Genomic DNA, 26,446 nt, shown 5'->3' on the forward strand with positions numbered 1-26,446 from the left:
AGTGTCGGCCCGAGCTCAGGACCCCCGCGTCCGGCTCAGCGCTCTGCCCTGCTGCCGTCACCTCTGGCCAGGTCAAGGTCGGGGGCCCTGAGAGGAGCCCGCGCTGGCTGGCGAGGAACAGCCTTCCTGCTCAGTCGTGGGCGGGCGGCCAGGGGTGCACGCGGGCTGTGTGGGTGCCCGGGGCAGGCGGGAGAGCGCCCGGAGCCTCGGCCCTGTCAGCCCAGCGCCCACAGCTGCGGAGGGAGGCGGGAGGCCACGGCTAATTTGTACACTAAGTGCTTCTGACAGGGACGCCTCGCAAGTGAGAACACACCACCGCCCCCTGGAGAGGGCCGCCGTGGCCGAGTGGGCAGTGAGGTGGCCTGGATGAGAGGCCGGGAGAGAGGGCCGCAGGGGGCACGGGGCCAACCCAGCAGGCAGAGACGGGGAGCAGGGCCCAGGACCAGGAGCGCCCGTGGCCAGAAGGTGGGAGACCCGGCAGGCTGAGGCGGGGAGCCAGGGCCCAACCGGGAGGAGGGCACAGTCCCTGGCCTTATGCCTGCTCCCCATTTTGGCAGCATTGGGACCCAAGTGCTGCCAGTCATGGACCCACTTACCTTGGCAGGTAAGTCCACGCCCCGGGCCAGCCTGGCTGGTCCCCCATCCTCTCTCCTCACCACCCGCTGCCTCCCCGGGGCCCCGACCCAGGCCGAGCTCCCACCTCAGCCCCTTGCCGGCACCCTCCATGAGCTCCCAAGTCATAACTAAAGGTCTGGACTGTGGGGGCCCCTCAATTCCTCCTCGGACACTGTGTGCCCTTTGGGGCTGGGGCACCTGGCTCCTCTTTCTACCCCCGTCTCCCCACTAGAGCCTCCTCCCCTGCACCCTGGGTTCAAGAGGAGGGGGTGGGCACACAGCCCCTGCCCCCAGTGGAGACTCCTGCCCAGACTGACACCACAAGGACCTCGGGAACCCGCCGTTCCTGCATCTTGCTTCCTGAGCCTTCCCTGGGAGGGACGGAGTCCATGCTGCCCCAGGGGTGACAAGGCCAGCTCTGTGCCAACTCCAGGTGGACACGCCCTGGCCCCCACCCCACGGTACAAGGCCCAGTGTGGCCAGCGCAGCCGCGATGGAGCAGGGTGCCCGTGAGATGTGTTCTGGCAGCTGCCCCGCTGCCCGAGGCCCGCCCGGAGCGAACACCGCTGGTGGCTTTAATTGCTTTCACATTCGATAGGCTGGCCTGTGACGGGCCTCTTACACCCGCCCGAGCACCGGCCTCTGCACCCCCCTCCACTCCGCAGCCTCCGTTGGGGGGGGGGGGAACGACAGGCGGCGGCCCCTGCTGTGCAATCGGCGGCCTGCGGAGCCGCCTGCTTTGGCCTGCCACGCGTGAGATGGGCATGGTGCCTCCCGGAACAGGCAGGGGGGGACGCGGGCTGGCTGGGGCCAAGGACAAGCAGGTGAGCCACCATCCCGGACGGGAACTTTTCTCCCCGTGCAGCCCCCTCGCTCCGTCTGCTCCCGCCTGATGACTCTGATAGATTCAGACAGGCCTCCCCGAAAGCAGATGTCGCACAGGGAGCAGTCACGCACAAGGGCTGTTCTTCTGCCTGCGCGGGGACCAGCCTGCTGACCGCTGCACGGTCTGGCCAAGCCTCTGCCCTGCCCGGACACCCAGTCCTTCAGGGGCACACGAAAGTGGCAAGCAGGGCGCCCCCAAAGTCCTTTGTGAGTCTGACCTCAGGTGCTGGAGTCACGGCCACTGAGGTGCTGCCCCCCCCGCCCCCCCGGGGACAGGNTTGGATGCCCGTCAGCACAGCCCCTGCCTGGGCAGGGGAGGCAGGAGCCCAGGGACCCTGGGAGGGGCAGCAGACAGACCAGGAGGCACCCTTACAAAACAAAACATTTTTATTTGGTCCATTGGAGCCTGAGTCTGGAAACACCCATGGAGAACCATCCTACAGGGATGGGGACTGACAAGTGATAAAATAGTCTCTGTGTCAGAAGAGCCGGCCATATATACAGGGTTAAAAATAGTCACAGCTCAGAGTAAAAGGAGTGAAGATAAAGGAGGCCCAAAGGGGAGTGGTGTGCCTCCTGATGTTTCTCCAGGTGTGAAAGGTCCCCCAAGCCCCACGGGGCTGCCCACTGCCTGGGGGCTGCAGGACCCTGAGGCCAGGTGGGCCCCAGGAAGCTGGCCTCAGATGTCCGAGGGCAGACGCAGGACTCTGGCCTGATGGCAGTCTCAAGTAAAGACAGCCGGTAGCCAAGAGACCGCTCAGCTCCCTGGGCTTCTGAGGTGGGGGAGGAGCTGGGAGGGGCTGCTGGGCCCTACGTCTGCCTAGACAGGGAGGACCAGGATTGCTGCGGGACCCTGGTCCTCCTGGCAGACGTCAGGTGGTGTTAGGACAAACCACCTCACCCAACAGCAGGGCTGGGCCTGGGCCTGGCTGGACCCTGACCCACAGCCCCTGGCCTCCAGCCCCTGGGGCATGGCTTCGTCGATCCTGGCAGGCGCTCCAGGAATTGCATAGTGTCACCAGAGGGGCAGCTGGGACCTTCTCCATCCCCGGCCCTGAGCCCATGGTCTCCAGGCACCTGCCTCCTGGGACACACTGCTGGGACTCCAAGGACCCCTGCTTGCCTTGTGGGGGCCAAGGGGCAGGGAAATGTGCTCTGGGGACAAGCTGGGGACAAAAGGCTCCTGATCTCATGTCCCACAAAGGGGTGGTCCCTGCTCTCATCCTGGGATCCCAGCCTCTGACCCCCACAGACGGGGGGTGGTCCCTGCTCACTCTGGGGTTCTAGCCTCTAATCCATCATAGAGGGGCTAGTTGCTCTTCACCCTGGGGTCCCAGCCTGACCCCTGCAAGGGAGTGATGACCCCTGCTCTCGCTCTGGGGTCCTGGCCTCTGACCTGCCCAGATCTGGTTCTGTGAGCAGGAGACCCCAGGCCCCCAGGCAAAGAGAAGCCTCACCTTGGCCCTGGCAGTCTGAGCCCGGGTCCCCTGCACTAGAGGCGGGTTCGAGGTATTCTGCTTGGCAGCTGGGAGGCCCTGGGCAGGAGGGAGGGGCAGGGAGGAAGGCCTGGGAGGCTACTGCAGCTAGTGGCTCCCTGGGCGGGGTCCTGAGATTCGGATTCAAGCGTCCTCTGTTGGGGTCTCCCTCATAAAGTGCGCGTGGGGGCTGGGAAGGTGGGGTGGTCACAGAGGCCGGGGGCCATGCAGGCCAGCGACTTCGGGCGTGAGAGGGGGGCTGTGGGTGCCCCTGGAGGCTGTCCAGTCACTGAGGAAGGCCTGGGCAGCCTTGCGGTGCGCCAGGCGGTGGGTGATGGAGAAGCCGGCGTTGCCCTCCAGCTGGGACAGGATCACCAGGACCTGCCTGGGGGAGGGGGCCGGTGAGGGCCGTGGAAGCGAGGTGGGGGGCGGTGCAGGGGCAGGGGCGGGGGCGGTGCCCACCTGTGCAGGGGGGGCACGCTGTCCTGGGTGCGCAGGCTGCCCCGTGTGGACACCACGTTGAAGCTGTCGGAGCAGTCACACTGCACGTGCAGGTAGGACTTGGGGTGTCGGTTCTCCACCACCACGATGAGCCCCGCCCAGCCATGCGTCAGGTAGTAGCAGGTCATGCCCTCACGTCCCTGGCCACAGACAGTGCAGGAGTGGGCAGGGGCGGGGGTTTCTTCCCCGTCCCCCTCCCCCAGGACCCTGCCGGCCGCCCACCTCGTGCCGCTCGCCCCGGCTCTCCGTGAGCAGAATGATGGCGTCGGCCAGCGTGGTCGGCTGGGCCTCCACGGGCTCCACCATGACCAGCCTGGAGCTGTACACGGCCAGCACATGGCCGGGTGGCTGCGGGGTGCAGCGCGGGACCCCCGCCGAGGGGCTGGAGGCTGCAGGGGGTGGGGGAGACGGGGGACGGGCGTGTGAGTGGGGGGCGCGAGCAGCCCTCCCTGCGGGTGGAGCGGGGGGTACAGGTGCGCGTGCGCGGTTACCCTGTGAGTTGGCCGGGGGTCCCGGCGCGGCGGGGCTCCAGTGGTTGAAGGCACAGCACACCACAGCGTACTCGCCGGGCTCCAACATGACGTCACAGTTGACGAACTTCTTGACGGCGCGCTTGCTGTGGGCTAGCAGGCGGCCCAGGCTCAGACGGCCACCACTGCCGAAGGATGCGCGGAACACCAGGACGCACAGGTCCAGGAGGTGACTGTCCACCGAGTCTGCGCGCCTGTAGCCCAGGCACGACAGCGGTCAGCGCAGGGGCCCTTCAGCACCGCTCCGCCCCCGCCGTGGCCCCGCCCCCAGCCGCCCCACCCCTGCAGCTCACCATCCCACCCCCCTGCGGCCCCGCCCCCAGCTCACCCCCCCATCCTGCCCCATCCCTGCAGCTCACCATCCTGCCCCCCTGCGGCCCCGCTCCCCAGCTCACCGCCCCCACCCACCTGCTGCCCTCCTGGAAGAGGGCGAACTCCAGGGACGCACGCTCCAGCACCGTGAGCGCAGTTACCCCCACGGGCCCGCTGGCAGAGCTGGGAAAGCAGCCCTGCACACGCGCCTCCTGCCAGTCCGAGTGCACCTTGCAGATGTCCACGGAGTCGAAGTACCTAGACAGTGAGAGGACAGCCCCACCGAGCAGCTGTCATCCTAGCTCAGGCACAGGTACTTCCTGTGCCCTGTCCACTGCCTGGCCCAGGACACCCTTGGCATCTCCTGACCAGTGTCTGGAAAGCCCTGGTCCTGGCTGTTGCCCATGGACACCACCAGGGGGCACCGGGTCTCAAGCCTGATCCCAGAGGGCTGAGCCCTGGCGGTCCAAGTCCCCCCCACTGCCCACTGCCCCTGTGCTGAGCTGGATTCGGGGAGGTACAGGTGGGCTCCCCGGGGCAGGACACCACACGCCGGGACAAGGGGGGCGGCCAGATCAGGTGAGCCAAGGTGAAGGCGGCTGGAGCACGGGGCCGGCCCTGGGGCAGACACAACACCCACGGCCTGCAGCCTCCAGGTACCTGATGAAGTCACTGTACTCCATCCAGAAGACGCCCTCACTGCTGCCATGCGGCATGAGCTCACTGCGCAGGTGCCCTGGCCAGTGCGGCCACTCATCTGACCAGCTGCCATTCCAGGAGAAGCGTCCCCACGGGTTCCGGAGCCGCAGGAGCCTGTGGACCACAGGGCTGAGGGCCACGACCGTGCCTGCCACTGCTTCCACCACACATCCGCCCGGCCCCTACCTGGAGCCTTGGACGTCACGGACATCCAGGACGGAGTAGGCGTGGCGCGGACGTAGGCCCAGGCTCTCGTAGACAGCATCGTCCACCTTCATGTTGCCCCCCCCACAGGAGGCCCCCATGAGGAACCTGCGTGGGCAGAGCGGCCTCACTGACTGGGGGCCCCTCAGTAACCAGGACCCTCTGCTGGCCCTGCCCCCGCAGCGGGGAGGTGCTGCACGGGTGGGGGGATGGGAAGTGGGGAGTGGGGGGGTGTGGAAGGGAGGGGCCCCTCCCTGTCTGTGGGGACCCATGTGAGACACACGGGACTCAGAAAGTGCGGGCCCAGCCCCCTCCACTGCGGTCCTGAAGCCCGGAGGCCTTGGGCTGGGGGTCGGGCAGGCACGGTCCCTTGGAAGCCTCCTGAGGGCTCGGGGCCGTGGCTCTCTGAGGGTAGCGATACTGCCCAGTACCAGCTGAAAGCACACGTCGTGGACCTAATGAGCCATCTCTCAGGCCTGAGGATCTGGGCCCTTCCCACAGACACACTGGCCGGTGTGTGCCACTCTCACAAGGCAAACCCCACTCCCACCAGGTGCCTCTGTGGGCCTCTCTCCAGGCGGCTCCGAGCGGGCGCTGATGGTCATCACAGGCCCAGCTCAGGACGAGGCCTTCCCGGTATAGGCCAATGGGCGGCATCCTGCCTGCTCCCCACGCCACCTGAGCAGGCAGGACCACCGGCCCGGCAGTGAGTGATGCTGGCAACACCTGAGACGCATGTGTGGGGCCGAGGGCACTTGCCCTGCTTATCCCACCGCTCCAGGCCCCGGCCTGGCCGTCCCCTCATCTCGCCTCTCCTCCCAACGCCGCTGACCGCCACAGCGCCCGCCCCTCTTACCCAGCCTCCTTAGAACTCAGCATTTTGGCCCAGATGAGGTCAGTGTCAACGGGCTCCTCGCGGGGGTTAGTGGAGCTGACCTGCAGCGCCAGGCTCTCACAGGGGGCGCCGGTGAGCGTGGCCAGGCCTTCGATGGCGCGCCCCGCCTGGAGGGCAAAGTAGGAGCCGTGCAGCTTGGCCAGCGCCTTCTCGATGAGGGCCACCCACAGCTGCTTCCGCTGAGCCTACGGGAGGGGCTGGAGTCAGGAGGCCTGATGCTTGCCGCTCCCCGACGTCCCTCCCGTGCCCGCCTGTCCCGCCACCTGGGAGAAGAGAAGGAAGCCGGCCTCGTCACAGGGCAGCATGTCGTCCACTAGCACCGTCGTCCACGTGCCGTCCTTGCAGAGCCGCACCTGGTAGGCGCCCTCCGCGCACAGGCTGCGTGTGACCATCACCCGCTCGACCAGGTCAGGCCGCTCAGCCAGCACGGCCAGCGCACTCAGGAACCTGCACAGAGCCGGGGCCGTAGCGTGAGCACCACCAGACTGTCCGCTGCCCAGCCCCTGTGGGGGCACCTAGCTCACCAGCAGTTCCCCAGCAGCCCCTGCAGGATGTCCGAGGGCCGGAGAGTATGGAACACAGACCACGAGGCATTGTGGTCCCTGGAGATGGAGCAGTTGATCTCGTGGGGCCGCAGCCACTGCCGCACACGCTGCTGGACGCTGTCACCCGCGGGGAAGCCCACAGACTCGGGCCCAGGGGGGAAGCTGTCGTCCACGAAGTTCACACTGTTCTGCAGGGGCCATGGCCTTATACTCAGGCTCCACCTGGCTGAGGCCAGACCCACCACCCAGGAGAGCACCCTGAAAATGCTCCAGAAGAAAGAGGGTGGAGGTGTGCAGCCACCCTGACCAATGTGGAGGGCGTGGCCAGGGCTCGTGGGAGCCACGCCGCCCTGTGTAGGCATAGGGGACTGCCGCCAGCCAACCCGACACTGCACGCCCCTGGGAGACACCGCAGCCCCCAGCCTGGAGGACACAGGAGTGGTAGGCACGGGGGGCAGGGAGCTTGGGTGGCTCCCCCTGCCGTGCTGAATGCCCCAGTAAGAGAAGTGGGGACCTGGCTGGGATGTGGAAGCCAGGACACAAGCCCCCAGACAGGCTGTCAGGGTGGGTGGCTGACAGTGGTGGGGGGCAGCAACCTGAGGGGGGACAAACAGCCCCTCCACCTGACTCCGGGGGTAATGGTGCCCTGGATTCAGGCCTCCCGCACCTCCAAGGGCAGAAGAGTGTGAGGGAGCGTCCCAATCCTGTCTCGGCAGGGTCTCCATGGCTGGAGGAAGCGCTGGGCCCGCCTGCTGGCATAAAGCCTCCGCCTGCATCCCCACCTCCCCGTGGCTTCGGCATCTATGGGAAGTCACCCCTGAGCAGGGTCCCTCGTGCGTACAGAGGAAGAAGGGGCAAGATGAGGGGGACAGGGACCAGGCCGGTGCTCAGCGCCTGGGGAAGCAGTTGCTGCCCCGCGGGCACAGGCTGCTTGCTTTCCCTGGCCAGAGAAGGGACACCAGGCAAGGACAGAAGGTGCGAACGCCTTGACGGGGGGACAGGGGAGGCACAAAGAGAAGAGGCCCATGGGAAGGGGAGAGCCAGCCCCGGAGCGTGGACACCGTCCTGAGGGCGCTCACCTCCCGGCAGAAGGCCACGATGTTTTCCCAGAGGGCCTTGGCCTCACCCTCGTCTGTCTGCCGCCGCTTCTCCACGTGCATGCTCTCCCTGCGCCTCAGGGGCGCGACGCCCCGGCGCTGGGCCGCCAGGAGCTGGGGCGTGTGACAGGCGGCACAGTGCTTGGCCCGGGGCGCGTTGAGCAGAGTGCAGGCAGGGCAGGCCCACTGGCTCGGGCGCTCGGGAGGAACCACAGGGCAGGGGCAGGGGCAGCTGGCCTTGTGGGCTGAGCAGGGGCCGGACTTATCGGCACTGCAGTCAGGGCAGCGGGTGGGGGGCTCGCCATGCTCCTGGAAGCCGTGCAGCTTGGAGCTGCCGCACGCTGCGCACCTGGGGACTGCTGTGGGGTTCTTGAGCGTGCACTTGGCGCACGACCAGGTGGTGAAGTCAGGGCTGGAGGGGCTGGCTGGCTTGTAGCGCACCGTGTCTCCAGCCAGGTCGATGACATCGCTGCCCGGCACGGCCCCGCAGGCCTCACAGCGGGCAGGGCTCGAGGAGCCGGGCGCAGAGCAGGCACTGCACCGGTGCAGTGCCGCGCTGCCCTCGGCGGCCTCCTCCTCCAGCACGCTCAGCCGCTTGCTCGACAGCAGCTCCGCCAGGCGGGAGGCCCCGGTTGCAGTCCGCCCCGGGCCCTGGGGGAGCCCCTTGGAGCCCGCAGAGGGCGAAGGCTGAATGGCCTCAGGCACCAGTGGCTGCAGCTGGGGGGGGACCTCACGGCGGCTGCGAGGCACGGGGTTGTTCTGCAGGGTGGGCGAGAAGGGGCTGAAGGGTGGTGCCCGGGGGGGCTCCTGGTCGGTGGCAGAGGGAGGGTCGGCTTCGGTGCCTTCCCCGGGCTGGGCTGGGGCAGGGATGACGTGGAAGCCGGCGGGGGCCACAACTTCGGGGACCACCAGGGCCTCAGGAGGGATTCTGGGCAGCGAGAGTTTCCGGGGGCCCCCGCAGGCAGAGCAGGAGCTGGCCATAGGTGTGTTGTGCAGCGTGCAGCGCTGGCAGGCCCAGCCGCTCCCGGGCTCTGCTGCCCCCTCCTCCTCCTCCTCCTCCTCTTCCTCCTCCTCTTCGGGCCGCCCCCGAGCTGGCTCTGCGGACGCCAGCCCCGCTGTCCGCGGGGGACCAGTTTCCTCCTTGCAGCTGCCCCGCGGCTCCGCCAGGACCCCGTTGATGACAGGCAGCAGGGAGGCACCAGGCACAGGCTCTGGGGCAAAGCCACACACCTCGCAAGTCTCCTTGCCCAGGAAGTTCCGGAATGTGCAGCGGGCGCAGGGCCATTTCTGCTCCTCCACACTGAGCCGGAGGATGTGGTCGAGGTCAGGCTTGTGCCGGGGGGCCTCGCAGATGGAGCACTGGCGCTGGCCGGCCGTGTTCAGGAAGGTGCAACGTGCACAGGACCACTCCCCAACCGTGGCCATGGACCCCGGCGAGTGCGTGTGGCTGCAAGGGAAGGTCCCAATCAGTGCAGGCCCAAGGAAAAAGGCCCAAGTCTCCACCTGGGACAAGGGTCACAGCATCTTTGCCCTTCTGGGCTGTGACAGACGTCAGGCCCAAGAGGGCAGCCTGGGAGGCGCTCAAGGACTTGGAAGAGTTAGGGCCCCCAAAGGACCTCACAGGTCTGTCCTCAGACCCCTTCGGGAGGGTGGACCTGTGGAGACAGAGGGATGGGGCAGAGCCACACCATCCCAGTGGCCACGGGGCCCTGCTGGGGAGGCAGTCTTTCATCAGTTCCAGGAAAGAGTACAAGTGAACCTCCTTGACAGGATAAAGGGCATCCACAAAAACCCACAGCGAGCATCACAGCCCACACTGACACACTGCGTGCTTTCCTCCCAAGACCAGGAGCTCAGCACCGCCGGTCAGCACTGTACCAGGCCCAGCCAGAGCAGTTAGGCAGGGAAGAGAGAAAAGGCATCCAAATGGACAGGAAGAAGTCAAGCTACCTCTGTTTGCAGACTGTGTGATCCTACACACAGAAATCCCAAGAATCCACCAAAAAAGCTACTAGAGCTAATTAATGAATCCAGTGACATCGTAGGTCATGAGACCGACACACAACCATCAGCTTGATTCTACCCCAGCAACCAACAGCCGAACAGCTGGGAAGTTAGGAGAACAGTATCACTTCATCTAAAATAATGTAAGACCTAGGGAAACACTCTAAACAAGGAGGAGAAAACCTGTACTCTGAACACTACAAAACGTTCCCCAAAGACATCACAGAAGACCTTAAGGAACAGACACCCAGGGCTCAGAGTGAAGACTTAATACGGCAGAGTGGACGGTGACACCCAAGTGACCTACAAATTCACAGGCCAGTGCAGCCCCATCCAAATCCCGATGGCCTTCCTTTTCCCCCCAGGAATGGAATAAACGGATTCTGAAATTCGTATGAAACTGTAAGGACCCCCCAAGTAGCCAAAACAGTCTCAAAAGAGGGAAAATCAAGACAGGTGGTACTGCACAAGCACAGCCTGTAAGTCTGCATATGGTCCGTGTGGCCAGTAGGACCGAAGTGAAGAGCCTGGAAATATGCCCTCACCTACGGTCAAGTCATTTTTCTTTTAAGTAGGTCCCACGCCCAACATGGGGCTCGAACTCGCAACCCTGAGATTAAGATTCTCACGCTCTAGTGACGATCTAGCCAGGCACCTTTGGTCAAATCATTTTAGGCGGTGGTGCCAAGACCATTCCGTGGGAAAAGGGCAGTCTTTTCAACAAGTGGTGCTGGGAAAGCAGGACCTAGGGCACTAAAGAATGAAGCTGGGCCCTTACCTCACACCGTATGTAAAAATTAACTCAGAATGGATCAATAACCTAAATATAGAAGTGAAAACTATAAAACTCTTAGAAAAAAACCTACGTAAATTTTGCGACCTCAAGGGGCACCTGGCTGGGTCAGTCGAGGGGCGTGTGACTCCTGATCTTGGGGTTGAGTTCGAGCGCCATGTTGGGTGTGGAAATTACTTGAAAATGAAACCTTTAAAAGAAAAAATTCCGGGGCGCCTGGGTGGTTCAGTCGGTGAAGTGTCTGCCTTTGGCTCAGGTCATGATCTCGGGGTCCTGGGATCGAGCCCCATGTTGCGCTCTGCGCTCAGTGGGGGGGGTCTGCTTGAGATTCTCTCCTCCCTGTGCCTCTGCCCATCCCCTGCTCGAGCACGCTCTCTCTCAAAATAAAATCTTAAAAAAAATTTTTTTGTGACCTTGAATTTGACAATAGATTATTAGATGTGACATTAAAAGCATAAGCAAATAAAGGGGGAAAAATTAGACTTCATCAGAATGAGTAACTTCCATGCTTCAAAGGACACAGCTGAATAAATGATGAGAGAACTCATAAGAGAAAATATTTGCCAATCATGTCTGACAAGGGTCTTGTATCCAGAAAGCATAAAGAACTCTCACAACTGAACAACAAAAACCCTTTTTAGAAAATGGGCAAAGGGCTGGAGCAGTCATTTCCTCAGAGGACACACATGGGGCCATGGAAGCATCACCAGCCATCAGGAAAACGCCAACCAAACGCCAGAGATACCACTTCACACCCAGTTAGAGGACGGCAGGTACCCACGAGTGCGTGGAGAAACCAGAGCTCTCCCCGGCACGGCCTCTGTGCCAACGGTCCGGCAGGCCCTCAGCAAGTGAAGCAGTCACCATGTGACCCTGCAATTCTACTCCCAGGGACACACCCCAAAGAACTGAGAACTGGTACCCGAGCAAACACACGCTCAGAGCAGATCTACGCACGACAGTCAAGCAGTGGAAACGACTCAGACGTCCAGCAGCCGAGAAACAGATAGAGATGTGCAAGGTTATTCAGCCACAAAAAACCATGGGATTCGGATACAGGCTACAACACGCTAAGTGAGAGAAGCCAGACACAAAAGACCACACGTTACGGGAGTCCATGTACACAAATCTTTACGCCAGGAGATCCAGAGGCAGTGGAAGCTGGTGGTCCCCAAGGCCCAGGCACAGCTTCGTAAGGAATGCAGGATGATGCAGACGTCTGGGGACGAGGTACAGGTGATGGACGCACAGTGTGAATGTACTAAATTCCACTGAGTCATGCGCTCTGAAATGGTTACTTTATGTCCCATGAATTTCATCTCAAAAGAAAAAGTGAGAGCTTGAGGGGAGGGCCAGGGCATGAGTGGTAGGGATCACCCCAACTCAGAGCGGCCAGTTGGGTCCCCTAATCCAGCTGCCTCTCTAGTCTTTCTGGGAACCCCTGGGCAGGCATCTGACCACACAAAGCAATAGCACAGTGCTTGAGGCCCTCCCACCAGGCACACTCCTGCCGAGCCCAGGGCACAGGTGGGTCAAGGGAGGGACAGGCTGTACCCTGAGGGGCAGGCCCTCTCTGCTCACCTGCCCACGACCATCGCAGACCACCGCAGGCCCACCCTGCCTGGTCCCGCAGCAACACACAAATCTGCTCTCCCACAACACGCGACCCGCGAGGCCTGCTCTGCAGCCAACAGCCCCATGGGGCTGTAGCGGGGAGCTGCCTGGCCCAGTGAGATCACTGGGGAGGTGGGGCAGGGGGGTGTCCAAGGTCAAAGGATGTGGAAGAAAGGGCGGGGGGGCCCCTCTGCTAGCAGCTGGTCCTGAGCAGCCTGTCCCAAAGTGCTGGCAACGCCCAGACCTGGGAGACCCTGAGTTCCTCCTAGGATGGGTGGCTGCAGGGCAGCAACACTGGAGAGAGTGCCTCAGGGCAAGGGAGACCCGCAGGCCCTTGTCCTAAGGGATGGCCTGCAGGTAGGCCATGTACCCCACATGCCAGGTGAGGCCATAGAGCCACGGTCCTCCGCAAGTGGCCGGCCAGGCCTGTGGCGTGCGTGGGTACAGCTGGAGGGCAGTGCAGGTGGGGCGCTCCTGGCTCCTTCTGCCTGAGATGAGTCCATGTCTGGGGGTGGGGCCGGCCCCCTGACCTGCTTCCAAGGGCTAATCTGGGCCCGAGGAGCTGTCTACACACCAGGACACAGCTTCCTATGCTGACAGTAGCGGCTCTGCCTGGCAGAAAAATCAATTGTTCTTTACGAGGCACGAAGACCATGCGTCTGACGCCGTGTTTGTGCCAAACCCTTTTGGTTCAGGAAGAAAGAAAACTTGCCTCTTCAAAAAAAAATCGAACACCTCCCCGAGCAACAGGATTATTTCCCAGAGCCCAGAGCCAACTCTGTGAAGCCACCTTCCCAGCCTGTGTGGCTGAGGCCCATGAGATCCCACGGCCTTGCCCACAGACGGGCCACAGGGGGAGCGGGTGTGCTTGTGCCAGGCCAGGCTCACCACGGGGCACTCGGCACCAGTGGAGGGGGGCAGATCAGCTTTGGGCCTGGCTTCTGTGCTACGAAAAGCCTAAGGAATCTCCCTGGAGACCACCGGGCCCTCCCCACACCATTCCCCACTCAGAGAAAGGCCCACAGTCAAGGTGCGGCTCATGGCACGTGCCCACAGACACGTGTGCACAGGCTCAGGGGACGCTCACTCACCCCGCACACCTCCCCTGGCTCGGTCGCAGGGGCCAGCAGAGCTAGTCTGACACTTTGCAGACCATCTGCACCAGGGAGGGGTGTCCAGAGAATAGGCTCAGGCCCCTGTCCCCCGTGCAGGAGAAGTGCATGAGAGCCCTCCTAGGACACACCTGCCCTTGGCTCCAGGGCTCCGGGGGCCCCAGATGTACTGAGCAAGGACAGCCTGGGGGAGAGGGGGCCCAATTCCTGTTTACCCTCCTAAGTCGCCAGCTGGCCAGTCCATGGCCTGGGCGCAGCTGAACATGGCATGGTGTCCCCTGGTCCTGGCCAGCACCTGGGGACACTGGTGGGACAGGGCAGGTTTCACAGCCATCATGGTGGATAAAGCACATTAAGAAGATTCTGTCTGGGGTCCAGAAAGGTTTAAATGGAAACAGCGCCTACAACTCCAATTTTGCCCTGGGAACACAGGGCAAGCAGAGGCACCCTTGGTAGAATAAGGCTTCTGGGGACGGCGGCAGTGGCACAGGGCTCCCAGGACAGGCGGTGCTGGCGCTGTGCTCCCTCTCTGACCCCTGCAGCCCATACCTCGCTGTTACTGGGCAGCCAGAGGGGAAGTGGCTCTAGGGTCCGTGACTGGGTGACCAGAGGAGCCTGAAATGGGCCCCTGACCTTCACCTCCCCTGTCTCACCTTCTCTGACTCCACAACCCCAGGGTCACCCCACCATGACACAGGGCCTGGGCGGGAGCCGAGGGCTCAGGAGACACTCAGAGGCCAGAGCACCCAACCAGTCTGGGAGGAATCAACGGCATATGGAACCCAGAGCCAAGGCAGACTCCAAGCCGCACGACACCACATACTCCAGGACATAGACTGAGTCACAGTTAGGGAGGAACCAGCGGCCCATGGAAAGAAAGGCTAAGTCAACTGGAAATTGAGGCAATTGTCCGGAAAACCCCAACACCAAACTCCTGCTGTGCCCTCCATGGTCTGGGGACTGCCAGCACTGTTTCAACTCAAAAGAGAGGCTACGGACTTGCTCTTGGGGCACACTGTAATGTCTCCCTTGTATCCAGGACACATGCCTGCAGGAATATGGAAGCTACTGGTCACCACTGCGGGGTGCAGCCCCGTCCTGGGGGGATGCCTCTCCTCCCCAGAGACCGTCGACAGCAGTAAGTGACATACCCACATAAGGACTTCAGTGAGGCCAGCAGAACTGGGCAGGCCATGCCAAAAGGTGTGGATGCCCTGATGGCTGTGGCCACCTGACCTCTAACCCCTGCGGCTCTGAGGTGTGTCTGGGCGCCTTCCTCTGGGGTCACCCTCAGCCAGCCTGAGTCGCGCTCCCATTTCTGTGTGAGCAGCTCCCGGGGCCTGGCAGCGGATCACGGGGAACCACGCCCACCCTTGGCTCGCCCAGTGGCATCAGTGCAACCGGCTGGTTCGGGCCAAGGCGGCAATGTGTCCTGACGTGGAGGCTATTCCGTGCGCGTCGGGGCTGCTGTGCTGGTCTCTTCAGTGCCTCCTGGTCCCCCGTGGCCGTTGGCGTGCACGTGCCTGGCTGCCCCCCCAGACGGTGGCAGAGCCCACACACACGCATGTGTGTCCACGTGTCCAGGTGTGTGTGTGGGGAGGGGTCCTGTCGGGGTGGTTGTGTGTGGCCACCAGCCTTTCTGCCCCTCATCCTGCCATCTGCCTTGCCCGGCTCTGCACCCCCCTTACCCCCCAGTTGTCTTCTCATCCCCAGTCTGGATGTCTGTGAATTCCTCAGGGTTGTTCGCAGCATTTCCTCCTGCTTTGCCGGCTGCTGCCCCTGGGTCTGGCTGGCTGCAGCGGACATCGGCAAGGAGCCACTGGTACCCCAGTCCGGGGGAGGGGCCTGGCAGGAGGCCAGGAGAACGAGACAGTCCGACTTGGTTCGATAGCGTGCGCCAGGATCTGAAGTGACACGCACGCGTGCCCGTCAGCACCCTCGGGTGCGGTGCAGAGGGAGCCGCGGGGCAAACCCTGCAGGGTCTACACCTGGCCTGCTGCTCCTGGGGGGCCAGCCCCCCCTCCCAGGACCCACTAATTCTACTCCGAGCAATTCATCCTAGGGAAATAAACGGGAATTTGTAAAAAGCGTGGGGACAGAGGAAGGCACGGGAAGATGCAAATCAAACCATGTGGGGACACCGCCCCACCCCCGCCAGGATGTCTAGAATCAAACAGGCAGATGGTCACAAGTGCTGGCCAGGACGGGGAGGAACGAGAGCCTGCCCCTCTACCACTGGTGGGGACGGAATATGGTGCAGCTGCTGCGGAAAACAGCCCGGCAGCCTCTTAGGAAGTTGGGCGGACTCCAGTGACTCCAGTGACTGTCAGCAGTCACATCCTGGGTCCCCACCCAAGGGGAAACGTGTCGACACAAAACCCTGCACATGAACGCTCTCACAGCAGCACAGTTCGTAAAAACCAAGGGGAAACACTCAAATGTCCGTTAACTGAGGCATGGATACAACAGGATGGGGTCCGGCCATACAACAGGATATTTATTATTTGGCCATTAAAGGAATGAAGGTCTGGCACCTGCCACCACATAGATGGACCTGAGGGTATTATGCTTGGGGAAAGAAGCCAGGAACAGAAGATATTACAGGATTCCACTTGTAGGACATTTCCAGAAAAGGCAAACCTATGGGCAGGAAGCGGGGTGGCTGTCTGGGGAAGGGTGGCGAACAGGCAGGGGCCCTGGGGGAGACGTAGGTAAGCAACCCTATAAATGACCAAGGAGACCAAAACCACGCAGCACTTACGAGGAGTGAATGAGAGCACGCGAGTCCTATCCCAATAAAGCTGTTCCAGAAAGACACACAGATGTCCACTAGTGCATCACCCACACCATAACGAGGGCGCAGAGGAAACTCCCAAAAACCCCCATGGCCGGCTCTGGCCACTCACTGGCCATCGGGCCCCCGGTGCCTCCTGCTGCCCTCACGGGCCGTGCTAAGTCCTCCAGTGCCTCCCAGGCGCCTTATCTGCTGGGAGCTCAGGCCTCGCGTCCAGCGCCATCCCAGAAGGGACACCCATCAGGACCCCTGCCTGCCGTCCAGACACCAGGACACTGTCCTACACAAGCGAGCTGTGTCTACAGGAATTGACGGCCGAGTGCAGCATGGCAGGTGCCTTTGAGAGAGGGAGAGCCCATTACCACTGCCTCCGCCCAAGGCCAGAGGAAACCCAGTGTCTGCTGAGCAGCGAGTGAGGCCACAGGATGGGCTAAAGGCAGTAGTGGGACGTCGGGGCCCAGCACCCCCAGACCTGAGCAGTGGGCATGGTGCTGGGGCAGCCCCACACCAATCACCCCAGAACTCCTGAGGGGAGGCTCTCCAGGTGATCCAATGTGCAGCCCAGGCTGAGAAACCCGGGCAGAGCCCGGCCACGGCCAAAGTAGGAAGCCAACACGGGAAGGTCTGCCAGCGCAGCGGTACCACACACACAGGGGCCGGGGGCTGGTGCCTCCGCTGCACCCCCACCCCAAGCAAAAGCTCCAGAAGTGGCTTCAGCGGCAGCAGCTGACTGAGCAAGCCATGGCCTTGCAGGCAGGCCACACCGCCCCCTTCCCAGCAGCCAGCCAGGCCAAGGCCCACATGGCCCAGCTTTGTGGAGAGGGCTGGCGCCCCAGATTTTCTCCACCAGGACTGGAGCAACCCCAGAGCCTCTCAAGTCTGGGGCCCTTTGGGGAAAGCAACTTGCCAAAGGATTCTCAGAAATAGGACCCCATCTCTGCAAGCCCCTCTCCTCTGGCATGAAAGGGTCCAACCGATAGAACAGCACTCCCGCCCCTCGGGCCACCCCCTCCCCACCCTCTTACCTTCGGGCCCGGGGACGTGGGGGCTGGTGCTGCCGGGTGACCAGGGCACCACCCCAGACAGGCCCCCCAGGGCCGCTCCTACACCAGCCGGCTGTTGCAGGGGGCCCAGGGTAAGGCGGTCCCCCGGGGAAGCCGTGGTCCGACTCGGTCTCGGTGGCCAGCGAGGAGGCGGAGCTCCCCATGGCCCCCGCGATGGCGGCCGCGCTGAGACCCAGGCCTGGTCACACGCGGCCCGCAGTGGGCGAGGTGGAGCATGGAGGGAGGACAGCGCCCACGCCGGAGACAGGGCGGCCGGGCTGGTCAATCACACAACAGAAATAAACACAGAGAGAGAATAAAGAGAAACAGGAGAAACAGCATGACTCACAGGAAAGAAGCCCTCAAAGCCTGGGGGAGGCTCCCCAGCACACTAGTGGCCTCGGGACCCAGGCCCCACAGCCAGGGCTGAGGTGCAGAGCTGCAGCTCCTAGCCTGAGGCCCACCCCGCTACCAGTGCCCCTGCTCTGCTCCTGAGATCCAACCCCAACCCCTCAACCGCCCCGAGGGGTTGGCCATGTGTCCACTTGCTGGTCTTCAAAGGGAGTCATACCATTAGTGAGAAAGAAACCACACAATTATGCTTTATTGCAGAAAAAAGGACTGAGGGGCATCTGGCCAAAGGAAATGGAGAAACACGCAAGTGCACGCAGCAGAGCTGGGACGGCCTCGCAGGACAGCCTCTGGGAGGAGGGCGCCGAGGGCGCACGGAGCCCAGCAGATTCCCCGTGGCGCTCCGCGGCAGGCAGAGCTGCTACCACATCCCTTCTGGAGCCTTCTGCGGAGGGAGAGTCTCCCCAGGCCAGACAGACTCCAGGGGCCCAGGAACAGATGGGTGACTCAGGAAGGACCCGGGAGGCAGGCCAGCCTCTGGCAGGGACGGCCTGCACATAGGGGAGACTGTCTGACCCCCGTGGGTTAAGCCGGAGGCCTCTTGGCTCAATCCAGACAAGGCAAGTCCCAGTCAGGCTCGGGGCCAAGGAGGACCGGCAGCCCGCTCAGCTCTGGAGGCTGGTGGGGGCCAAGTAACAGGGGAAGAGAAGGCCAGGGTTGGGAGACGTCTGGGCCCCAACTCGTATGCGCCCCGGCCAGACCAGCCGAGTCCTCTGCGCAGCAACAGAATCTGCTTAGACCGCCTTTCCTCAGAGGAGCGGGGACGTACGTGAGACAGAGCAGCGCCTGCCCTGACTGGCCCAGTGGCCCCGCAAGTGTCCTGCCCCTCAGGCCTCCCCATGGGGCACCACCTGAGCTGAATGGAGAAGGCAGAGGCCCGCGGCCTGCAAGTCGACAGCACCCCACACACCTGTGCAAGAACGTCCGTCAGTGCCCACACCCAGGAGCCTCACGTGAGCCACGGACGCTCTTTCCAGTCGTCTACCAGCCACGTGAAGGAGGTAAGGAACCTGGAAGATGCATCTTATGTAACCCAACACTCCAGAATACCTCCGTGTCAGCATGAAATTTAGGTAAAACCACGTGTGAGCTACGGGACACTGCTCTCAGTCTAGATCTTTGGACGCCACTGTGGTCGCGCTCCTCTCCTTGTGGATGAGCCACGCTCGAGTCCGCAGCCACGCACGCCGCTGGCTTCCGCACTGGGCACACTCACCAGCAGTCAATTCCTCATCAGCCAGGGTCACTGCAGACACCTGCCTCCCCCATGTTTCTAGGTCTGACCCCAACAGCCCCTTGGATGCTGGGGCTCCAGTCCACGCAGGAGCCCCTCCTAGGAAGAGCCTGAGCATTTCTGATGCTCTTTTCCCAGCCAAATCCTGGGCAGACGGAGGGTACAGAAGGGCAGAGGAGGCCTGAAGTGGAGCCAGGCCCACTGGAGATGCCACGGGATGGACCTGCTCGCACTCGGCTCTAGGGCTGGCATGGTCCTGACAAGAGCTCTGCCTGTGTCCCCCGTGAGGGCGGAGGGCCAGGTGGGGGGTAGACAGTGCCAGCACCACGTACGTCTGCTGCAGGCAGAGCCAAGGGGAAACCAGCCCTGAGGCTTCGCGAGGATATGGCCCCAGGCTTCCCAGGGGTTCTGGCTCTGCCTGAAGGAAGGAGCACCAAGGTTCTGCCCAGGCCAGGCGCGTCGCCTGCAGCACATCAAGGACCCACCTGTTCCTCACAAAGGCCCTAACCTGGTCTTCAGCGGTGAGGAGGCAGTGAGCGCCCAGGGAGCGTGCTGGCCCCCCATCCCCGCCTGCGGCAGAGCACGTGGCCCCCCGAGCCTGGCAGCAGCTGTACCCTGCACCCCAGCTTCCTGACGTATCTTCAGGGAACTCGGACCCCGCAGGCCCCGTCTGGGGGAGGTGGGATGCCTGTCCAGGGGTGGGCTACGTGGTGGTAGCCCAGTCCCTCCTGGAAGGGTGGAGGCAGCACAGACCCCTGTCCCTGAAGGCTGGAAGGGCAAGTGCTCCCCAGAGAGCATCCAGCTCAGGAGGGCCCGTCTGGGGATCTTCGGGGATGACAGCACCCCAACACCTGGGGGTGGTGAGAGGACCTGGGAGTAAGACCCCATGAAGGAGTCCTCTGGTGGAGCAGGGCTCCCCAGGGGCCACCAGCCCCGTGCTAACCCGAGAGTCCCACCTGCACACAGTGATGTGCGGGAAACTGCCGGGCAGGGTGGCCAGTCCCTGGCTCCCATCCTGGCTCCATGTCAGAATAACTGGGCACGGGGACGCTCACACACCCTGTTCCCCAGGCCTTGCAACTTGAGGCAAAGCTAGGTGAGGGCCTCCTGCAGGGCAGAGCAAACCCAATCCCTGGTGACATGCATCACGTGGCCCTCTTCTCCTGCAGGGCCTGCTGGGTGGACAAAGCCCCCTGTGCTGCCTGCCTCCCCCAGGTGGGAACATGGGATGTAGGCCAGCCCCGTAGGTGCCAGGGGCACACCAGCCATCGCTCTGTGCATCTCTGCTCATTTAGCAAACAGCCATCAGGCCTCCATTGTGTGCCAGGCCCCCAACACCGGAGCCCTGCCCACTCGGTGCGCTTTCTGGCTGCTGTGCCGTAACAGTAACAGACCTCTGGGCAGAAGCCAGAGTGCACACTGTGGTGACGCCAGCCTCCTGCGTCGTGCAAAGGGGCAGGCCGCTCTGCAATGCGGCGTCGCAGGGCAAAGTGGCTGTCTGGTCCTCCTCGCCCTCATTCCGGAGCTGCTGCCCTAGATTTAAACGGGGCAGTGGCCTAGATCTGGCCTCAGGGAACCACGGAGCTGGGGCTGCAGTCCCACCCCCTGAAGGTGTTAACCATCAGGGGCTGACCGGCCTGTCCCCCAGCCTGGGGTGGGGCGAGGTGCCTGGCACAGCGCAGAGTGAGAAACACAAGAAGAAGGAAGGAAAAAAAAAAAAAAAGAAAGAAACACAAGAAGAGCCAGACGAGGATCACCCCTTTTTAAGACCCCATGTGGGGAGCACCTGTGTTGGCCACAGCAGGCACCCCACCACCCCTCACCCTAAGCCACCGGCCCTCCCCTGCCCCTGCCGGGCCCTGAGGGCGTGGGGAGTAGGGGTGGGTGCTGAGGTGCAGGGACACAGGCAAGTTGTTTGCACCAAGTGAGAATTTACCCGGTCAAGTAAAGGCCAGGGAGGGGAACACAGTGTAGGCCACGCTCCAGGTCCCGATCAAGGGTATTTACGTCCCACTCTGTCCCATGCCTGGGGGGCACAAAAAGTCAGTCCTATGCCCCTGGGGCCCCTGAGTCCCATGTGACAACGGCCTAGGCTCCGCACAGATGTATGCTGCTTGATGATGCCTCTTCCCGCATGCACACGCCCCGCCCAACTACCCCACAAACACGCGGCACCCACAACCACATCCACACTCGGCTCGCTCCCCATGCCATGCTCATTCACCCTGGGTGAGGTGGCGAACTTCATGTCCCGACCCCGCAACACCCCCACCGGGTGCCCAGGGAACCAGTCGTCTTCAATCTCATCAGCGTACATTTCCCCATCTGACAATAATGGTGCCTCCCTGACCTGCAGCAACCCTGACGGGCTGCCTAAGTCAGCCCCAGGACAAGGGCTCAGGGGAGGGATGGAGGATAGCAGTCTGCTGGGAAGGCACCCTGTGCCTGAAGGGCCACCCTGCCGGAGCCCAGAACTGCACCCACCAGACAAGAGGCCGGGAGCCCGTTGTTCAGCACGCCCCCTGCAGCCTGAGGACAGGAGGCTCCAGCCTCTACCCACCTGGGGAGGTCCAGACCTTGACCTCCCGGCCCCCCAGCACTGGCAGGACAGCAACCTCCCTCAGGGTGCAGGATCAGGGATGGGCCATCAGGCATGTGGAGCTTCCTTTAGGGAAGAAACACCAAAGGCATGGCAGACGTGGCCTGGCGAGACACATCTGCTTTGCAGCTCGCCCTGCAAAGACAGGACCACCGTCTCATGCCTCCGACTCAGGGCAGCCCAAGGGAACCAGAGGTTGTCAGAGCAAGGGTCCGGGCAGCGGGTCTCAGGGGTTATAGAGAGGCCAGGGAACTGCCGCAGGGAGAGGGGATGGCCACGCTGCACTCAGCCCTGCCACTCCACTGACCACCTGCAGCCCAGACACACCCATAGCACTTGGGAAGGGGCTCTCCTCAGGCGGCGGACGCCAGACCCTCCCCACACAGAAGGAAGGCTCAGCGGGCTTGCCAATAGCACATCCACCTGGAGGGCACTCCCTTTCCTGGAAGGTTCTGGACTCTGGCCCTGGGCCTGCAGACCCACCCCCAGGCTTATCAGCACGAGTCAGAGTCCACTGGAGTGTGTGCCAACCAGACACTTGATCCGGGCTCTGCCTCCCATCTCTGAACATATGTGCCTGGGCAAAGAACGACGCTCGGTCGCCCTGGAAGTGCTCCTATGGGCTGGTGACCGAGAGACTGTGTCCCTTTAGAAGCTGCATCTATCCCTTACCCAGAGGAAGCTGGAGGCCCCAGAGCCGCGTTGCTCGGCCAGCTCCTCGCTGCCTGGTCCCAAAGCCCTGACCTCCACTGGCCAGCCAGAGTAGCAGATAGGGCTGTTCAAGACCTGGGGCCCCGGGGACAGGGTCTCCCTCAGCCTGGTTCTGCCCACAGTGGGGGTTGCCAGGGAAAGGTACCCAAGTGGGCAGGGCTCCAGGTAAGCAGCCAGGTAGCTACTGAGATCCACCAGACCCTGATCCCAGCATCACTGGCCACTCTACCCACCAATGGGGCAACCCCCACCCCAAGTGCAGCAGCTCTGCCCTCCTTAGCACATGAGGACTCCGGTGGGGAGGGACACGAGCACTCTCCTCCAGGCCTTCAGGCCAGAACAAGGGCCGGGGCTCCACCTTGTAGTGGTCGCCTCCACTGGCCCACTGTCGCCCTCAGGTGAACACTGAGGCCAGCGACCCCTACCCGCTGGCCCCAGAGCCTGTCACCACCCCGCTGACCCAGGACAGCAAGGTCTAGGGATGAAAGCCGGGGGCTCTGAAAGGGTAACTGGCACTTGTCGTGAGCAAACCTGACAGGAACTGTGCTCTGTCCCAAAGCCCTGCCCTCCTGAGCAGGAGCCGCTGCCCGAGCACACTACGGGGTGGTGGTTACTCCTGGCATTTCTGGACTCTTCCTGTCAGGTACTGCAGTCCCCACAGGTTCCGGCTGCCAGTGCCGAGCAGCAGTCGTGGCTCCTCGCTGTGCAGCTTACCCGCCACCCCCTGGCTTCCTGGGCACATCGGGGCACCAAGTGGGAGGGACACCAGACGCATGCTCACACACGGGGGGCCAGGGCTGCCCACGCGGAGGGAAACAGGGCTGCTGCATGTCCCTTTGTGTCTGTGGAGTCATACTACACATCCCAAAAAAGGAAGTTCACTACGTTTTCCAGAACAGCGTTTTCAGAGGAACAGGGTCATTCTCGGGGTTTCAGTTTCCTAGTTCACGAGTTCGATACCATTTCACATCAGATAATATCTACAGAGAAAGAAACGGCAGCAGACGTGCATTCCCACTTTGGGCACTTTGTGTTTCTGTCTGCCAGGTGGCAGCAGAAGCAGCCTTGGCCTGGGCAGCCTGGTGACCTCTGGACTCACAGGCAGCATCTGAGCCTTCAGCCCACCCCACGGGAGGAAGACGGGGAGTTGGGGAGCCGTGTGGTCCGGGCCCCATGAGCTCGAGCCTCTGCACAGCCACCTTTCCAGAAAAGCAGGGCTCTCCTATTAAATAGGAGTATCAGGTTAGGGCAGAAGGTCCGCGGGTTCAAGGTGAATTTAATTCCAAAGGGCGACTTTTACGAGAAGTGTCGGTGTTGAGGGGACAGAGTGCGAGGAGGAACTCTCTCTGCTTCAGGTCTGGGCTGTGATAGCATGGGGAGGGGCAGGAAGCTACGGCCAAGGCCTCCTTTGGACACAGGCACACGTGACACTGCTGAGCAGTAGTGATCGACCTGCTTTCCTCCTGATTCTCTTGCAGCACCGTCCAGGCACATCCCCCATTCTGGCCACCAGGGAGGTGGGGACAAAGCTCCCCTCAATCGTGGGGAGAAGCAAGGGCAAGCAGGGTGTGGAACAGCAGCCGAAGCGTGATGGCGTGTACCCACACGGGAGGCAGTGAGGCCGATACATGCATGTGTTCCACTCGGTCTCCTGTGAATATGTGCCTAGTGCCCCGACAAGTCCTTGCAGGGGGATAGAGTCACTGACTTCCCCACCGGCCCCTCCTGGGGTGCCTGCGTTGGGCCAGGACACCCCTCCGTCCTCCCACAGACCCGGCCCCCTGCAGCTGGTCGTCCTTGGCCTGGTGGCACTAACACAGCTGTCTGCAGAGCCCCTTCTCAGACCCTTCCCTGGGCCACTGCCAGGACCCACAGAATGACAGGGTATGGCTGGCCAGGTCTCCAAGCTTAAGAGGTGGAGGCAGCCCAGCCTCACCCCACAGCCTCCTTCCAGCTCATTCAAAGAGAGTGGAAGCCAGCAAGTCCACTCCTCATCCCCAAAAAGGCTGCGAGGTGCTATTCTGGACTGCCTGGGGATGACTGGAGCTGCCTGCCAGCAAGCAGCTGACAGAGGACGTTCACTGACCACCTACTCAGTGTGAATGGGACGACGCTGAGCACCAAGGGTCAGTATCTGCACAAGGAACCAGGGATGGGGCCCAAGGGACGGGGTCAGAGCTCGGCACAGGTCTCCTGGCCGTTCTCAGCGGAGCAGGAAGGGAGGAAGTTGGGGGAGCCTGAGCCCACGCTGACGAGCTCGGCACAAGGGATTAGGGAACAGACATGATCACAGTCCTGCTCTGGGACACTTCTGGGGTACTGCTGCTGAGTAATGGGGTGCAGGGTGGGACCAGAGGGACGGAGCAGCAAGGAGGTGCCAGGAGCAGTCCAGGTGGGAGGTGAGAGCAGGAGCAGGACTGACCCCAGAACTCATTCTGCACACCCAGGGCCCGAAAGTGTCCTTGCTTGGGGTCTGGGCTCAGGCTTTTAAAGTCTGATGAAGAAACCACCAAAGCCACCCAGTGCGTGTCCCCACTCTGATCTGGGCCTCTCACGGCAGCCTCACAGTCCAGCGCAGAGCAGCAGGACGCTCGTGGATGTGTGTGACCAGTGCTTCCTGGTTTCAGTAGCCGTGTTCTCCAATGAGCCTAAACTGTTCCCATTTAACCGTGCCCCCTGCGTTTCCAGCACGCTCTGTGCCTGAGGTGGCGAGTGCAGGTAGCATGCCGAAGGGGCCAAGGCTGCTCTGCGCCCAGACTGCAAGACTGTGGGTGGCTACCCTCGGGCTCTTCACCCACCACGGGCCCATGAAAGACAGCTGCGGTTCTCGAGGGATTTTAGGGCAAGAGAACGCTTCTTTCCAATTGCCACGCACATGTAAGACCCATAGAGGAGGCGGTGCAAAGAGAAGGCGGTAAAAAGGCAGCCTCGTGGATCAGAGACCTGCATGTGCAGCCAGCCCCCTGCCCTTTGGCCTCGCTCTGCGTGTCTGAAGCAGGGCTTACCCTGTGCTAGCCATGACAGGAGAGCTGGGCACAGGCCGTGAGTGTAAGGAGCTTCGGCAAACGTTACCACCGTCCAGCCAGCTGAGCCTGGCCTCTCTGGTGGAGGGCAGAGGACTCGGGACCCGGCCACTGCCTGCTCTGAGCGCATGGCCTGTGGGACCCTGCCTAGCCATGCTGTCGCTGAGCCTTGGACCCAGCAGGGCTTGAACCTGGCTCTCAGGAGGTCACGAGGTCACCCGCCAGTCAGCTCGGGAGCAGCTCCAGAGATTTGAGATGCAGAAGGGAAGGGGGCAGAACGCCCTGAGAGGAAGTAAGAAGTGCCCAACCCAAGGCCAGGCGGAGCTGGCTTCCTGCAAGACAGAGTCCTCAGATGGGCTGCAAAGCAGTGGCTCTGCAGCTGCCCTGCCCGTCCGGGGCCCTCCTTCTCCGAGCTCTCTGTCTCTCTTCACATCTGAGAAAGTCACTCGGGAGTGGAGGCAAGGAATTACCCCCACCTCCCCCCCAAGCCCCTCCCCCGGGAAGGAGGGGATTCTGGACAGGACCTAAGGGTGACTCACACAGCCCTCCGTGCCTGGCCCGAGAGCAGGCCCCACGGGGCACCCAGCTCGGTCCTCTGCAGGACCCCAAACCCCCAGGCCTGGTCTCGCAGGGGTCCGGTGGCCTGCAGTCTGTTCACAAACTCCCGCGCAGGGAGGGGGCCGCCCGAGAGCCACCCAGTCGGGGCCACCGGAGCCCACAAGGGTCCCCCGGTCAGGACGAGAGGGGGAGGCCAGCACCAAGAGCCTGGCCAACATTCTCAGGAACCCCCTGTAACTCCGCCGCCGCTGGAGAGCCAAACCCGGAGGAACAGGGAAGAGGAAGTGTGCGGTGGCCAGTGGGCGCCGCCCCCGGGAAGTGGCCGGGGTCCCCGTGTGGGGCGGGATGCGGGTGGCTGCAGGGGGCACGTCCCGGGGCGCAGGCGGGATCCGAACGCGCCTGGACCATAAGGGCACTCAAGGGCAGGCCGAGGCCGGGGCCGCCTCCGGTGTCCGCAGCACCCCGGGGCTGGTCTCCCGGTGACCCAGATGACCCAGGTCCGCGCCCGCTCCCCTCTCAGGCGGCGTCCCCGGCCCAGCCCGGGCTCCGGCCGAAGCTCGGGGGGCGCCGGGGGGGTCGGGGTGGGGGGCAGCCCGCGGCGGCGAAAGGCACTGCCCGCCGGGCCCGGGCTCCGGCGGGGGTCCAGGCCGCGCCCCCGGCCCTGCCGGCCGGACTCACCTCCGCAACCTGGCGGCGCCTCCTCAGTCCCCGCGGCTCGGGCGCCGCGGCCCGGGGCCTGCTCGCCTGCGCCGGCCGAGCCACAACTTCTGCCGCCGGCCTCCCGCGCTGAGT

General features: G+C 63.1%; 1 protein-coding gene across 2 annotated transcripts; it reads right to left on the reverse strand.

Moving 5' to 3' along the window:
* Nucleotides 1–1,869: 1,869 nt before the first annotated feature.
* Nucleotides 1,870–26,446, reverse strand: CAPN15 (calpain 15). Of its 2 annotated transcripts, none has more exons than XM_040635630.1 (12): nt 26,333–26,446; nt 7,741–9,205; nt 6,641–6,849; nt 6,380–6,563; nt 6,078–6,301; nt 5,204–5,329; nt 4,979–5,131; nt 4,415–4,576; nt 3,968–4,200; nt 3,699–3,865; nt 3,438–3,616; nt 1,870–3,360 (listed from the first exon to the last, which is right to left on the reverse strand). In XM_040635630.1, exons 2-12 carry the CDS (start codon nt 9,181–9,183, stop codon nt 3,183–3,185), a joined length of 3,258 nt encoding a protein of 1,085 aa, XP_040491564.1. In that variant the 5' UTR covers nt 9,184–9,205; nt 26,333–26,446; the 3' UTR covers nt 1,870–3,182. The 2 variants fall into 2 exon arrangements, with proteins under 2 accessions (XP_040491564.1, XP_040491565.1); XM_040635631.1 differs by having other exon boundaries at nt 3,213–3,356.

This window comes from Ursus maritimus, unplaced genomic scaffold (genome assembly GCF_017311325.1).
Source record: "Ursus maritimus isolate PB19 unplaced genomic scaffold, ASM1731132v1 scaffold_2, whole genome shotgun sequence".
Lineage (NCBI taxonomy): Eukaryota > Metazoa > Chordata > Mammalia > Carnivora > Ursidae > Ursus > Ursus maritimus.

Bases quoted from the DNA above. Each gene is read 5' to 3' on its own strand.
- CAPN15 (XM_040635630.1), bottom strand. From the start codon at position 9,183: ATGGCCACGGTTGGGGAGTGGTCCTGTGCACGTTGCACCTTCCTGAAC. The intron at 6,302-6,379 runs GTGGCGGGACAG...CCCCTCCCGTAG, and splicing joins GCTTCCTTCTCTTCTCCCAG to GCTCAGCGGAAGCAGCTGTG. The intron at 4,201-4,414 runs GTGGGTGGGGGC...CCTGGGCTACAG, and splicing joins CTCTTCCAGGAGGGCAGCAG to GCGCGCAGACTCGGTGGACA.